The sequence below is a fragment of the Falco rusticolus genome, chromosome 8 (genome assembly GCF_015220075.1).
Source record: "Falco rusticolus isolate bFalRus1 chromosome 8, bFalRus1.pri, whole genome shotgun sequence".
Lineage (NCBI taxonomy): Eukaryota > Metazoa > Chordata > Aves > Falconiformes > Falconidae > Falco > Falco rusticolus.
In genome coordinates, this window is record NC_051194.1 from 12,340,987 (window position 1) to 12,358,019 (window position 17,033).

Here is a 17,033-nt window from a genome sequence, read left to right on the forward strand (position 1 = left end):
TAGCCTAACTGCTCTATACAGCAGAGAAAAATAGAGCTCTACAGAGTTAAAAGTATGAAACTTGGGAACAAGCAAAGTTTAACAGCAACAGGATTACATAAAGACTGTCTTTCAGCTGGACTTACAAGCTTTTCCAACAATGGTTGTATCTAAACATTCAGTGCACTGCACCTCTTCAGACAAGAGCTGTTATCTCATGTTACTCAAGCTTTCCCCTTCTAATGTTCATGGCCCTGAAGTTGGCATTCATACAGGCAAACAAAGGTAAACATTTTAAATACTAGTAGTGCCTAAAGAGATGAGACAATCTCAGATGGCATATAGAGAAGTGGGAATCTTGCTTCCAATAAACAGCTTGATCACGTACATTTGTCCTGAAGTTAATTTCTATTAAGTAGCATGCTTAATGCATTGCCAATGCTGCCTGTCTGCCCGAGCTCGACATACAAATTGCAGGATTAAGCACATTTCACTCCCGAGAACTAAAAATAAAATAGTGTTTTCTTCTATATAAGGTTTTCAACAGGAAACATGCACTTCTGACTACGTTTACCCATCCAAACAAGTGCAACAACCTCAGCCCACCCACCCCCCCGCCTTTTTTTTTCCCCCCACAAAGTAAATTGAGAGCAGTTTTTTTCTTGTACAACATATTCAGGTACTCTACAACTTAACAGTTTTCCATCAATATATTTGCATAATTTCATTTATTTATAAAGGCAACTGATCTACATGTTGGCTATTAGTCATATCCACAATTCTGATGGCTGAAGAGTTCTCTTTACCAGTCTGTCACTGCAGGATTTAATGCCCTGATGACTGGTAGGTCAGGAGCTCCCACGTTGGCACAAGTTCTTTTCAACCCAGGAAGTCAGCCCCAAAGCCAAAGACAAGACTTGACTTTATCATTGAGGGAAAAAAAACGCTATTACAATAGTCATTTCTATAATGAAACTCCATCATTGAGAAAAGTAGCTAAGTATTCTCTAGGGTTAGTTTATGATCTTGTTGCAATCATCTTGCAATCAAATGCATCTCACAGGGTGGGTCAGAGACCCACATGTGTATGCCACTGCATTTAGAAGCAGACACTGAGAAACCCAAGTTCTCATATCAAAGCACGGTTTAGCATCAAAAACAGCAGTTTTAGCAATGAGTTTCAAGAAGGTTGTGCATCTTGAATCAACTAACATAGCCATTTCCTTTGGATCTTTTAAACAAACAGCATTAGACTAACCTTATTACAGTGACGCCCAATACCCATTAGGAAGTTATCTGGTTTAATGTCTCTGTGTATAAAATTCTTTGTGTGCACATATTCAATTCTACTGATCATCTGTAAAAAAACAGCAACAACAAAACAGGTAAAATTTCAATGAGAGCAATACAATTCACTTAAACCTTCAATGAAAATACGAATTTTTAGTTTTACCTTCCTGGGGACCTTAAGTTTATGTATTTGCTTAATGAAAACCAAGTCTTTTTTTTATCCTGTTCAAATAAATGTATCTTTCTTACATGTTAAGACTCCATAATCTTGGTCAGGAAATGGCAGATTAAATACCTGAAACAACTTCCCAGACATTCAAGTTGATGTTCTAACTATAGTGTCCCATTAGAGAGCAATTTCTTTTTTCTTACTTCAAACAAAGGTTTTCTATACTTACCACAAGACAATTTTAAAGCTCCCTCCCTCCCCTGTCCCAGTTATTTATTTATCATCAAGCATCACTTGTCCAGGTAACAGTTTTCACAGAGCAAGGAACAACTTGATTGTGGCCCATACTGTCATGTCTAGGGTACTGTGATCTAGGAATAACAGTCAGCAGTGAAGATGCAGAGAAACTGTGGCACATCTGTATCATCATATACAATCATGTGATTTCCTGTGCATGAGATCACAGCACACGCATTTACGTGGTACAGCTTTCCAGATACTAAGACACTCTTCATGCAGTCTTTAGTGCATTGAATTGTTACAACATCATACCCTTGACAGCTGTTCTACTGGATTATGCCCTAAAAACCATTTCCGTGCACTGATATCCTAATTAGAGTTCATCATCCAAAGGAATACTGCAAGAAAAACCATACGGATTCCCTGGAGATGCTCTAACACCCAGACTTTAGCTAACTGAGCAGGCAAATGGCTCTCTAAAGCAACCGTACCATTCACTTAAGGCAGCTGAGAACAGGGACAGCTGACCTCATATCCACACAAATGCCGTGAGCTTCCTTGGCCAAGAGCCTGGGATTCTACAAGCATCTGGCTAAGTGACAACTTGGTACTAACATCAATTACATAACATCAGATGAAATTTAAACTACCATTGAAAATTCAACTCAAGAAACCCTCACTGCCTTTCAAGTAGCTGAAGATAGCACAATCAAGCTATTCATTAAATAGCAAGAAATAAATATGGCTGGCTATTTCAAACGCTGTACTCTCATGACCACATTGAAAAAAATATCAATTGCTAGAAAAAGATTTAACAGCCCTCAATTTTAGAGGCCTTGACTAAGTTGGAGATAAGAGTGGCACCTCCACTAACAACTTTAAGGACTGTCTTTAAGTACTGCATCAATCAAAACAGTATTTATTAACTCATGGTCTGGTACTAGAAATTGCAGGAGGTTGTGAACGCATTGTGACGTTCATTAAGAACAGACCCACAGACTTGCATGTTGCCCACCCGTCACTGCAGCTGGCCACCATACAACAGGTTTCTATTGAATCAGACCAACCGTAACTGGAGACGGCTTCAGACCTTACAGCACCCCTATGGCTGATACTGAGAATGAATCCATCCATATTATTGTCAATACATTAAAGTTGCCCTCGTCAGATGTGCAACATCAAGGAGCTGGTATCTGTGCTGCCCTCCCACCACAGGCCTACATTCAGTCTGTATGTCACAGCACAAAGAAGCCACCATTCATTCCTTTATAGGTCAAGTGTTCACTTAGCTACATACAACACCATTATTTAACCCACTTAAAAAGAACCAAATATGTCAAGGTTTTTAACTTTCTCACAATAAGATTTGTACATACCTGGTCTGCTAACATAAGTACTGTTTTCATTGTAAACCTGCGGGAACAGAAGTTGAATAGGTCTTCGAGGCTGGGACCAAGAAGATCCATAACTAGAACATTGTAGTCCTTTTCTTGACCATACCACCTGCAACAAAGGAAATTCATTATTCAGATTAGCAGGAACCCTAATGCAGCCCAGGACTGAGTACAACCTCAATAAGTTTGCAGATGACACCAAGTTGGGCAGGAGCGTTGATCTGCTGGAGGGCAGGAGGCTCTGCAGAGGGAACTTCCCAGTGGGAAAGGGCCTGGGGGTGCTGGCTGATGGCCAGCTGAACATGAGCCAGCAGTGTGCCCAGGTGGCCAAAGTAGCCAACAGCATCCTGGCTTGTATCCAAAATAGTGTGGCCACCAGGACAGGAGCAGTGATCATCCCCCCAGCACGGGCCCAAATCCGAGCACAAGACAGACACGGAGGTGCTGAGGTGTGTCCAGAGATGGGCAATGGAGCTGAGGAATGGGCTGGAGCACAAGTCCTGTGAGATGCAGCTGAAGGTACTGGGGTTATTTAGTCTGGAGAAAAGGAGGCTCACGGGGAACTTTATTGCTCTCTACAGCTACCCGACAGGAGGCTGTAGGCAGGTGGGGGTCAGTCTCTTTTCCCAAGTAACAAGCAATAGCACAAGAAGAAACAGCCTCAAGTTGAGCCAGGGAAGGTTAGACTGGGTATTAGGAAAAATTTCTTCACTGAGAGGGTAGTCAATCATTGGACCAGGCTGCCCAGGGAGGTGGTGGAATCATCACCCCTGGAAGTATTTAAAAAACACATAGGTGTGGTGCTTTGGTGCTTAGGGACATGGTTTAGTGGTTGACTTTGCAGTGCTAGGTGAACAGTTGGACTTCATGACCTTAAAGGTCTTTTCCAAACTAAATGGTTCTATACCACTAGCCCTCTTGGCTGCAAGGGCACATTGCCGACTAATGTTTAATCTTGAAAGCTAACCAAAAACTATAGTGTCTAATTTTTCCTGGAAACGAAGTCTGAGGACAGAACAGAATACAGAAGTGGCAAGTGTGTGTATAAATTTTCCCTTAATTTTCCCTTAATAGGGAACACTACTGTACTTCAGCAGCAACTGAAATGACAAACGCCAAAATGAAAATGCAATCAAAGCAGAACATCAATATACTGAGGTGCATGTACCAAGCCTGATGTGAAACTCATCTGCAGAACACCTTACGGTCTCATCATTTCCTGCATTATTTAACTTCACATAAACATATTTACATGCTTTAGACTTTGTTTTTAGGTATGACTTCTCTGCAACAGACAAAAGCAGCCTGTGCAGTTAGCTCATATACTGCCTTGCTTCATTTATCCAAATTTAAACAAACAGCAATCACATTCTACTGTCCTACCAAGTAGAAGATAAACGACTCTTTACCAGGTTTTCAACATAATGAAGAGAGAATCACTTAAGTGTCATAGAAGTAAAAATACAAATTTAGCAAAATATCAATTGCAACCAAACACTGAAACCCACCTGTAAGTATCAGATATATCAATTCGGGGCAAAACCCCCAAATGTTACCACTGCTGTGAGAACAAGCAGGAGGCCTCCCATGCATATTTTTCTTTCCAATCCATGTCTAGCATTTCCATCATAGTATTACTTTATGTATCCCTAACTGGGGGATAGTATTTCCCCACCTAAGCTGTCTGAGAAGACCTGGAGTCGCACCTTTCATTTCTGCAAATCTCGGCTGGGAATTTCCATACTTTAAACAGACACTGAAAGACAGAACCTGAACATTCTTCTCTACAGTCCTTCTGGACATTCCAGATCCCTTCAGTTAAGCAAGAGCTGTGTGAAAATCTGTTTATGAAGCTCTGCTGAGTACTGCTACATCACTGGAAAGATTCACACCTTGTCAAGCAAAGGGCTGCACTGTGCCTTTGCTAGGCACCTAGTCCTTATGGCAGGGACCTAGTACCAGGTGTCAAGGGATAAGGCACTGACCAACTCCCTCCTGGAGATTCCTAAGTTTCCAACAACAGTGATGCACAAGATATACCAACAACATACCCCATAATAAGAGTATGTACATAAAAAAAATTAAAAAAATCAAAATTCAGCTCAAACACAGTGGTAGCTTGGGCTTAAAAGATCTATATAGACATTTTATTTCCACTTTAGGCAATGACTCCAGGAGACTAATGCATAGTTGTCTGGAAAATAGTTACTACTGATAAAGCTGACAAATTCCTTGGTACTCACAGGATTCCAAGCTTAGCCAGGATAGCAAAATAAAATGTTTACAAAATCACAGAGAAAAGATTCTATATTTGGATATGTTTCAGTAACCACTGGCCTGTACCTTCCTACTGTCAGGATTCTAGCAGAAACTATGCACTTTGTAATGCATTGTTATAAATTTGATGAAAGTTATAGATGAGCTATGGATCGTATTGTTTTACAGATCAGTCTAGTACCTTTAGTCACTCCCTGCATCAAGAGGGGATGCAGAAAATACGTATTTTTAAAGCAGTCATTCAAATGAAACATCAAAAGTTTTCCTCCATCATGTCAATGACCATACCAATACTATAAGCACTATTTTTATCAGTTTCTGCCTTCTAAAAATTCATTGAATATACTATGATGTACAAAAATACCCCCAATTTACAAGTGACTCAACTAGGAAAGCATGCTGATGGTATTATTTGATAAAGTCTAATTTATGAAAAGGTTAATATCCACACTGCAACCTGACGCCAACTCATGAAACACGCATTTTGAGAAGACCTGTCTAGCCAGGCCCTTTTAAGGAGTGATCAGAAGCTAGTTTCAATTGCAAGAGCAATCAATAAAAGTATTTAAAAAATGCTACACAGAGATGGAGAAGTAGTAAAAATGAGATGCTGTTCAGATGCTGAGTGTAATTGTTCAGTACAGTAATGGTTCAGTGCCCAAGAGACTGCAGTATAAGGAAAAAGGATCAAAGATCAGTCTTCAACTGAGCTAAGAAAATTTAGTTACAGCATCACAGAAAAAGTGAAGCTGATGAAAAGGAAGCTTTTTAAAATGTAGCTCCCAAGGCAGGCATCTGGTTCCTCTATAGGGATCTCTCTGCTTAGTAAGTGCAGTAATTCAGGTTGATTGCACAACCTCCATTTGGCCTACTTCTACATATGCACAAGAAAATTTTAATCTCCTGACCATTTTGCACTGGTGGAAAGCAGGATCAGTTCTGCAAGACAAAAATAAGATGGGACCTCTTCACATTTCATTTTCATGCCTACCTGCATATAATTTCTCACAGAAGGTTGCCGCATCCATTTCACTACTGAAAACTAAAACTTCTGCTAGGGTACTGGAGTAACTTGTGCTTTATTTACTTTGCTAACACTGCAAGTAAATTTTCATTTCCCTTGGAATGTTTCCAAGGAAAACAGGATTAAGTAGTAAGGCTACATCATGTCCACTCAAAGTCTAGTAGCTGCTACTACTGGCATCTCCGAGGAAAAGTGCTGGAAGTCATGGCTCTTCTCAGGAAACCTTGAGTATTATGATAGGTAAGAGCTTGGCAAATACTCCTTACTCCCATATTTGCATATCAATATAAAATGGCATATAAGAACATGTTTTGGATGAGCACAAATTCAGAGCACTTTGGACATGCGAGTTTTAACACTACTGGACTAAAGTGCAAAACAGTATGGCAATAATCTGAGCACAATTCTAAAAAAAAACAATTACTGTCTCAAAAAATCTTCAGAAGTTCTAATACTGTATCAGCCATGAAACTTGTAGTGAACTACTGATATGAAGGAATGATCCATACAAAGTCTTGGGCAACTGTTAGGTAACACTAACATCTCTGAGCACAAGCATCCCACATCTGTTAGAGCATCATGGACTTTATTTTAAGCACACTTGGAGTATTCCCTCATACTCAACTTTAGGAAGCAACAGCAGCAACACATTTTAAGCAGGGAAAGTTTTGCAGGGGAGTGGACAGTGGGAACAAGAGATTTAACTACTTGACAGTTCACTTTGGGTAGGTAATAACTCTGCATATAGTTATATATGGTGTATTATTTCAAAAAGAAAAATTACTGACTAGAAAAACTCATTATTTCTCCAATTCATTTTCACTGTGCTGTATGTCCCTACTAGGACATATTTCTTAAATAGACAATTTTGATAGCACAGGTCCACTTACACCTACTCATGCCAAAAAGCCCACACAAAGTACAGATTATTATCAGCTTTCCTGAAGAATAGCAGTAGATTATCTTATTGAAGACTACACAGAACATTAATGGGACAGTATTATTATGAAGAGTTAAGACTTATCCTTGAATGGATGGCGTAACGCTGTAATACCTGACACAGCTGTTAAGAACCCCAGTCTACATTCATGCCGTAAAGTGTGCCCAAGTTCATGCATGCATGAAAATGCTTTGTCACTCTCCCTTGCCTTATCTGTTTAAAGCTACAGGTAAAACTACTACAGATCAGTTAGAATACAGTAAATACCCTTTATGAAGCTGTCTGTCAAAGCATGGATAAAGATTGAACAGTGACCTTAATATGACTTCAGTGACTAGCCTAATTTGGAAGACCACGATTCACCACATCAAGTTTCCAAATCACGTGGTTTAGCAGCCTGATATATTGCCCCAGTATATGCACTGGGCTGAAATTCTGTAACAGCTTGATTTTCAGTATTTGTAGCTATATGCTGAACAACTAGGTCATATAACACAGGGGTCAAAGTATTTGGTTTCCAAATACTACATAGTAAAGTGGGTATGATGCCAGACCACATGACAAATGAATGCTTACTTGAACTCATGTGGCATGTTTTGTTTTGTTTTTTCATTTCCTTGACTAACCCTGAGACAAACAAGTGAAGTACTGCTGCACATCACTTAGTAACAAATCTAGCACTTAGTAACAAATACCATAGTTATGTCTACCCAAACTTAAAAATTCATTTCTGTTTTTCAGAACTGCATCAAAAAGTGTATGGTGTCTATTTAGCAATTGCATATTTTTTAAATCATGTCAATGAAAAATAAACCTTTGAGAAAATACTTGTTAATAGCTTGTTTTGTGGTTGTTTTTTTTAACTGATAAAATATTTAATTTGGTTATTATAACATTCTCTTCACATCCAGCGTTATCTTTCAAAGAAAGGGTCTGACTAAGGTAGGCCAACTAGCAAAGAGAGGTGGATGAAGGGCTAAAAGAATTCAGACGGGCCATGAAATTACAGTCCCAGTTTCAAATTACTGTACCACTTCAACAATTCTAGCAGACAATCGGTTTCATCCATTACATTACCGTTTTTATCACAACAAGGTAACAAACCCAACACAATTATCAGAGCTGTGTGAGCTGGTCACGTGAGGAATAAAAGGCTTTGGAAGACTCACAGGGAAAAAATAATCTCAAATTCAGGTCAAGATGAACTAAATTACTAAATAACTGTCAAGAAACCCCAAATCCCATGCATTCTGAAATCATGAAGGCAGTAAAGGCATTGTCACCATTAGTCTAATGGCCTCTCATTTTGTCTACAGCTTACTATATACAAAACCAAAACATCAATCAGCTCAGTGTCACAAGAAACTGTTCCTACTACCAGAGCAATAAGACTATTTTGTTCCAGCTTAATAAAAGCTCTCCTCAATCAACACCTGCTTTGCAAGGCAACCTGTCCTTCACTAAAAGCTTCCGTTAATTCTATCACTGACTATTCCAGTGGAGGATGTGGCAACCTGGAATTACAAACAGAACTGCACAGTCATGCTTTATGAGACAAAAAAATAAAAAATTATCTCCTAGTGTCTCACTGCAAGGAAGTACAATGTTTCTGTAACAAGACTTGAATGAACTCAAACCTTTAGACTTCCTGAAGCCCTTATAGTCAGATAAAAAAAAAAAAAAAGGCCGATTTTGACTTCTTCAACATTACATAAACTTTTGCCACTTTCGTAACTCGTACTAAGTATATGACCCTATGACCCTCAGTGTAGTCCTATGCAATTGTTTCCCAGCACTTGGGCTTTCAAACACTGAATAGAAGAGGTCACATGAGAAAACTGGAGACTGTCAGAACTACAGTGGATTACCAAAACTATTAAAACAATAAGAAATACGGTGAAGCAAGCAAGCTGGAAAGAACTTATGACCCGAATTACCTGAGATCACCTTATTAGTAAGTTTGACAAGTCAGCAGCCACACGACAGTGAATAAATATGCAAGTCTGGAAGGCCTAAAAAAAGGATTCAGACAACCTACAGAAAACCAAATGACACTGAACTGATGAACACTCTGGAACTGCATTCCATTTCTGCAAGCACTAAGTCATTGATACAAAAGTCTCTGAACTAGGCATTAGTCAGATGCTGTGACTAAACAGAAAACACAGACCTCCCTATAATCATATAGCTCTAATATCAGACATCACTGGAAAATAGTAAGTAAACCTAACCAGTAAAAGTACAGGTATTCTACACAGAAACTGCAAAGCAATTTGTATCGATGCTTAAGGTACTGACGTGCAAGCCCTATCACCAACATTCAAGAGAGGAAATCCAAATCAAAACAGGGAGAGAGAAGTGACCTCAACAAAGTTGGGAAGGCGGTGACCTCTGTAATCATGTATTCAAACAGCTCAGGAAGGCAGCTATAGAGTTATGCAACTATTCTTCATAGATATGGGAGGACTGTAATGGGGAGGTTATTAAAAAAACCTCAGAGAAGAAACAACTATGGGCTGGCTGCATATGGGTACAAGGGTTTATCTTTAGGCACAGAAGCATGCTCGCTCTCTCTGTCCAACAACAGAATCATGAGCACTGCTGTGCTAGCCTAGAAAGTTTTAACAGTGCACCTGATTGATTCACAGAAAGAACAGCATGTTGTCCAAAACAGGTGCTGGATTTGGACCAAAGTGGGTTTTTCTGGTCCCATGTTCCAGACTTCTCACGAAAGACATCTCCTGACAAAATGGTGTTTCAGACAAATTGGTAAGTTTATTCTGCTGTAAAAATATACTAATTTGAGCCTTAACAGATACTGAAGCAACACGAATAAGAACGGTAATTTATCATCACAAATTCATGTCTAAATTGACACATTTTATATTTCTAGTTTATCTCCCCTGAAGCTGGAAAATCACTTAACTGTTAGCCAGCTAAGAGTAATATAAATGAACTTAATGTAATATGGCATGACTGATATACTGAAGTGGAATATTTAGCAGGTGTCATCTAACATTAGTTGCCATGGTGAGTATGAATTAGGCCACCCAAGTACTAAATAAAGAAACAGCAATGAACACCCTACGTTATGAAGTTAGATAGACTCTATAAATAAAATTCTGTATCACTTTTTGTACAGTTATGAGAGAAATATGAATATGTGAAGTACACCAGTGCAACTCATCTCCTAAGCAGTAAGGTCATTTCATCAGCTTAGTGTTATGTTGCATACATACTCCCATGTAGTTGTCTTACTGTTTCGCTAGCTGTTTTATGAAGTGCATTAACACCCAAGTCAAGTTTCTTCCGTAAAACCCAGAAGATTCAGTTCAGTCAAGGTAAGCCATTAATCTGCAGTGGGTACAAGAAACGTCGCTGAGGAAGACAAGTGTTTCAGTAGTACCTCTGCTGATCACCTGTTCCATAAGAGAGCAACACTGAACTGAAACGGCATACTTTTGCAGCTGTTTCTGCAAGTGCTGAGCTAAGGCAAGGAGAAAAAAAAAAACAAAATTGAAAAAGTTCAGCTTCATTTGTTTTCAAACTGTGGTCTCTCTTGGATGCTTCTAAGGAGTCCATGAAGACCAATTAAGACAGAAGTTTAGATAGCTGTAAAACATGAAATAGATTTTGTTTAAAGACAATTTCTCAGTAGAAAAATTGTAGGTATTAATTTAAAAGACTAACTTTCAATTTTACTTCGAGACCAGAACAAGAGGCTTCATCTTATCTGCTAGAGTGGTTCTGCCCTTCAGTACGCAGCTTTAAGTAGTAACAGAAGGTTCATTAATAGGAGGTTCTATTGCTAGAACCTTCCTCCTCATTACTTGCAGACCTAAATGAAAGTATCAGTCTTACCAATGAAAAGATGACAGAAAACTTTTCAGACTTTATCTGACTACTAGTTTTGGGTTCAGGCTCTTTGCTGGGCAGGAGGCACCGAGAGGGCTGGGGTTTTGTTTGTGGGTTTTCCGTTTGTTTTTTTTTTAGTGTGGATTGGGGTTTTTTTAATGCTGCAGGGATTTATTGGGAAAACAGTTTAAAATGAACGTCTTTGAGAAGTGTATTTACAGATTTTTATATGCTGCTTAAAGAGATCAAAATTTCAAGCGCTCAAGGAAAAATCTGTTGTGAGAACAACCCTAAGATTACCAAACTTGACCACATTTTTCCATTACACGTATTACTTTGTGAAGATGAATATAGGTAGAGTTTGTTATAAACAGATTATCTAGCAACATGGCAATAACCAACCAGAACAAAAATTGTACATTTTTATAATTTTCTTCTTTTTTTGCCAGAAACTTTACAATATACTTCACTATTTAGAAGATTGCGTAGTGATACATGTGTGGCGATACTGAATTTCTCAGCATCAAAATATTTGGCAAGAACTTACTACATTGAAAAGTTCAGAAGTGTAAGGATTTTCTTTTTCAGTTTGCAAGAGAACGTTGAAAAAAAAAGTGAATCTGGCAGCTTTTGGGTCTTTAACTTACGAACAACTCAATTGAATTATCACCTTGATTAGCCTCACACGCTATACAGTATCTCTTCGGCCTTGCCCACACAAGAACACATGCAGTATCTGTTTCACATTCACTATGCTCTCCCTCTTCCTGCTCTTAAGGAACACTTCCGATACATCACCAATAGCCACAGCTGGTTCCAGCACAGTTGTTTTCCATTTGAAACAAATAATGAAAAAAAAGTCATCCCATGATAATGTCAGAAGAAAAATATGAAGCCCGCTTTTCTTTCAAAATTACATCTGAAAGAGTACCTAAAGGTAACAGTCATAAAGGATACAAACAATAGTTGATAAAACACCATAAACGGCAAAAATCAAGAGTGACTGTCACTGGTAATTCAAATAATCGCTTTTGTCAAGAGTGCTTTAACAGTTACACTATGGACAAAACAACACACAAAAATAACCAGACTGCTGCATTCCTCCAAGCCAGAACCAAGAATCTGGGAATAAAGGTAGATAGTCCAAACTAATAGGATCAGTATCCAGTTAAAAAGATTACAGCTAAAAATGCTTTGTCACTGAAAAAGAGAGAAAAAAGAAAGAGACAGCTGATGGCTGAGAACAATGAGAATAAGCCCAGCAGAATACCACGGACTTTGCATTGTGTCCTAAAGGCAGATCAGATTGTTAAAATGTTAAGCTTGGTTCAAGAGCCTTTTGTGAAAAATGAAGGTAATAATTAAGCAAAATTTGTACATCAAGAACAAGCCACAGCTTAAAAATCTGTAGAGCAAATATTTATATAAGGTTTTGTGAAACTCAAGACAAGTTCAGAAACTTTGCTACTCTTCCAGGAAACAACAATGAGCAGCTAAGTCAAAGATTTGCAAGTCTAAAAGGGTTTAGAATATTCAGAGAATAAATAAAGCCATCCCAGCCTCAATTTTTGCTGTTTTATGTGCAAACAACATGTTCTGTTACAGTGGGAGTACCAACAGCACTTGCTCACCCTCCATGACAAGTAAAGGCTCACAGTTGATCCCACAAAATTAAGTAGTATTAAAAAACTTCTAACTCCAAAGCTGAGATTTTGCTCATTAGCTTCCCTGCAGTCAGCCAGAAAGGCTATCAAATCAAACTTCAAGGCTATGAAAAAAAAAAAAAGTAATTGCTTGCTTCTAGATAATTTAAGTGACACTCCAGATATGCTATCTTATCATTACAGAGTTCACAATCACATCTAAAGTGCAGAAATCAGTTTTAATAACAGGTGCCCAAAATGAATAAGCAAGCCATACTTCACCTATTATTTCAGCTTTGTGAGTCAAAGAACCACAGCAGACCACTTCAGCAAGGCAAAGCCACGTAATGCAACTTCTAGTAAGCTGACCTTGGCCACTGCATTGCTTAAGTAGATGAAAAAGAGAACAAGTCGTTCATGCTTGAACAACAAACGCAACATTACGCACCTCTGTTTCCCAGAAGCGTTGCACAGATAAAAATGCTATTGAGCCCAGCTTATACAACTGGAAAAGCTCAGAATGATTCCTTAATTTTCTATCAAATGCTCTGTTCATGCTGTTGTTGTTTAAAGGTGTCGCATTACAGAAATTTTAACAAATATATTGAAAGACTTTCCTTCAACTTGATTCATCCTTCTACAGAGCTGAGAAGAGCTTATTCTGACTTGACAGTGTATCATTATAAGACAATAGCAGAACATGTGTTATCAATTACACATGCAAAGTGACCTAAGTACAAAGTCATACATTCTCCCAGCTTCACTGCTGCCAAAAACACATCAGGAAAGCTTGAACTGTCCGAAAGAATATGCACAGTAATTTCACTTTGGTCTTAACTCTTTGCAATCACCTATTCAAAGGCGTATCCTTATTAATCCACCTCAGCGATACACTTTATTTGATAGGCCAGGTCCTCCGCCTTAGACTCTGAGTACCACGTGCGTAGTTCTACAAACATGTACATTCTAACATTTATCGCAAGAACTGTGTTGCTCAGCATCCTCTTTCAAGAAGATAAAAATACTATTTTAGATTTCTTCAAACATCACAAGGTACATCTACAAACGTCACATCGTACAACTAGTAACATAAGCCTAGTCAAAGAACTTGTCAAGCAGCACCTGGTACATACAAACAGTACGTAACAAAAAGTACAAAAAAAAAAGTATAAAAAGTTAACGCTGCTTCTGAAGACAGTGAGAAAGGTGATTCCAAAAATTTTCTGACAGACACTATTTTAGAAAAGTGTTACTTAGATTTAATGCTGAGAACCTGAAAGTGAGTAACTTTAAGACTCACTGACATTATCAAATAGATCACACACCTTTAGCAAAATGAGCCCATGAGAGTTGTTTTGAGTACTGCCTCAGTTGTCCATTCTTATTCACATTCTTGTAATCCTGTATTATTGGGGGTAGGGGGGACAGTATGTGTTAAAGAAAGGTTGTGGTTCCCCTGTGGTGGTGAGACTTCTGAACTACAGCCACTGGTTATACAGAAAACAAAGTCAAATACCAGAACACCAAACACAGAGGAAAGAAAACTTAGAAGATGATTGCTGTAATTGAAGCTGGAAGCAAGTTTCTCAACATGCAAGATTACTTCCAGTATTTCAGCTTTAGAACACTCTCACAGGGCATTTTAAACAAATCCATTAACTTAAAACAGTAATTCATGTCTGTTACATGGAAAAGTTGAAAAATTTGCAACTTAGCCTTTGTCATAGCACCGAATGTTCTTAACTATATTAAAAAAGTAAATGAATGTCTGCTTTTCCAGTTCTGTGATGAAACACCTGATATCTGCTTGCTTTGGCTGTTTTCCCAGTTATCCCTGTTTTAGCATGTAACTATACTGTGATAGCATTCCAAAATGCAATTTCTATTCCTTCAGTTGTGAAACAAAGGCACCCATATTTGAAGAAAAGGAAGCTGTAGCCCAAAATAAAGACTAAACCTGTTTTCAAGTAAGCAACTCTGTTAAAGCTGCAAGTATTCTGCTTAATTCAGGTATGTTTATTCTATTCCTGCAGGCTGTAGTGAATGAGGACAGATGGCCACGACAACACTGTCTCCTCCACTACGTAGTTCCAGCTTACTTTCAGGACTACAGCCAGTGTTCAGGGATGGCAGAGGAAGGGGAAGAGCTATTAAACCCAGAAATGCAGACTTGGTTTAGGTTTTGCTAGAATTAATACATGATCTAGAATTTGTCATCGTTATAACCTTGCAACAGACCCTACAGGCCACTATAGGTGCGCGTACAACAAAGTCAGGGAAGGGTTAACAGATTAAATGGAATCCACAGTTTGACCCCATATCCAAAGTGAAATAGTTTCTAGAGCTCAAGGAACAAAATTCTTTTATGACATAGTGCAAATATAAGAAATACTAACTTTAAAAATAACTATTAACAAAGTTTCAAAAAAAGAACAACTTCTTGTACAAAGTCTTTCTGGAGAAAACTGAAGTTTCATTTAATCTACTTTGATGCATAGATTCAGTAGTTGGGAACGAACACAGTAGAACACCTCTGCCTCAAGAGAGGTAACTCCTCCTAGAGTCTGCTGCACCAGCGATTTTCTTCTAGATCAGGAAATTATTAAACACTATTGAAAGTTTCAGACAGAATATGAAACAAGGAAGCCGCGTAAGGAGCAATTGGGAGGGATTAATCTTGGCACTTTTAACTGTACGGAAATCCTAGTGACGCATCTGTTGCGGGTAACAGAAAGGGGCTGCCATTTCATTCCTGGTTGAGGTTCTCTGCAGTCTCAAGCCTTGCAGCACATAACTATGAAAGGAAAAGATGCATGCCTGAGCACGTCCCTTGTCCCAACAAGAGAAGGGGGAGGGTTAATCACGTCCATCCGCCATTTTCTGAGCGGAGGAGGAAGACATGTTGGAACAAAAAAAAAAAAAGAAAGAAAAAAAAAAGCAAGCAACAAAAGAAAGCAGCCATTTCCAGTACCGGCTCCAAACTCTCAATTCATCAAGAACACCACTGGCTCTAACTGAAAAGAGTCTCTCACTGTTCTAATAACAGGAATTTCTCACAGCTCAGGAACTGCTAAAGATCTCACTTTCAAAGCACGGTACAAATGGACAGGACAAGACAGGGGGCTAGTGGGGAGGGCACCCAACTAGTAGTAAAGCTTAGAATGAGAACAGTTTCCCCCCCCCTCAACAGCCCAATCCCTCCCAGATAAATCTGTTTTTAATGGCAATGTCCTGCCTCACCCGAACATTAAAGAAAAGTCACTGTACTGGCTTACATGAATGTTTCCTACCGTATATGTGGGATGCCAACTCCTCCCTGCAGAATCTTGTATAGTTTGCTTTCATACAGGAGCTGGGGATGTCTAGCCTTCTGAGACTCCAACTTTACAGCAACTTCCTACAGTGAGAGGGAACAAGGAGTCAGAGGAGAGTGTCCACCAAGCACAGCCTTGCCACCGAGGTTTAAGGGGCACAGCACTTCAATATTCCCCACACACCCCTGCTGCTGATTGAGGTATAATTTTTTAAGCTCTCAGTGTTCAACGTCCTGCATTTTGTTGTGTCTTCAAATAAAATCCGTATCGTGATGATTTGTACATTAATATCCATCCCAGGTCATGAAACTGAGCTGGAGATGTAGTCTTCAGATCCGTAAGTCAGGAAGAAAATACGTGGGTGTTTCTTCTTTACAGCTCAGAGCCGTGAGGGGGGAGGAAGAAAAAAAAAACCATGAAAAAAAGAGCTGAAGAAACAGGGGATCTTCTTTGTTTCTACTACTGTTGATGAAAATGAGATAAAGTGTTCCCCAACTGAGAGACAGACAGATGACTGGCGGGAGAGGGACGACTTTGGCCGCTCATAAAAGACAAAGTACATTTTCCCACAATGGGGGTCTCCTCTCCCTACCATTCGCAAGCGAGCTATGCACCACGACCGCACGGCTCTGCTGTCGGGAGGGGCAGTGCCACCCGCCCGGCGATGAAGGCCCTCGGACCGGGGGGAGCCCCTCACCCCCGGCTACGCACCTTCAACTCCCCCACCCCGCGGAGGGCGGCTGAGCCACCCTAGCGAGCCAGGGCCGCCCGATGCCTCGCAGGCAGCGACACCGGGAGCAAGGGGAGCAAAACCACGCTTCAAGTCGGCCTCAGGAAGATTATCGCTGGTCTCCGGTTCCCCCCGAGGTGCAGAAGGGACCGCGCCGACGGGCCCAAGGAGGCGAGGG

The 17,033-nt window shown here is 39.6% G+C and overlaps 1 protein-coding gene across 6 annotated transcripts in view; it reads right to left on the minus strand.

Moving 5' to 3' along the window:
- CSNK1A1 (casein kinase 1 alpha 1) overlaps positions 1–17,033 on the minus strand; it is a 37,185-nt gene that overhangs the window by 19,533 nt on the left and 619 nt on the right. For 5 of the 6 annotated variants that reach the window (XM_037396419.1, XM_037396417.1, XM_037396422.1 and 2 more), the window contains exons 2-4: positions 16,102–16,208; positions 3,055–3,181; positions 1,238–1,336 (exon numbers count right to left, since the gene is read on the minus strand). In XM_037396419.1, coding sequence (XP_037252316.1) covers positions 1,238–1,336; positions 3,055–3,181; positions 16,102–16,208 — 333 coding nt within the window. Of the gene's footprint in view, positions 1–1,237; positions 1,337–3,054; positions 3,182–16,101; positions 16,209–16,308; positions 16,806–17,033 lie in introns of those variants that run through there. The other variant, XM_037396423.1, reaches the window with a different exon arrangement.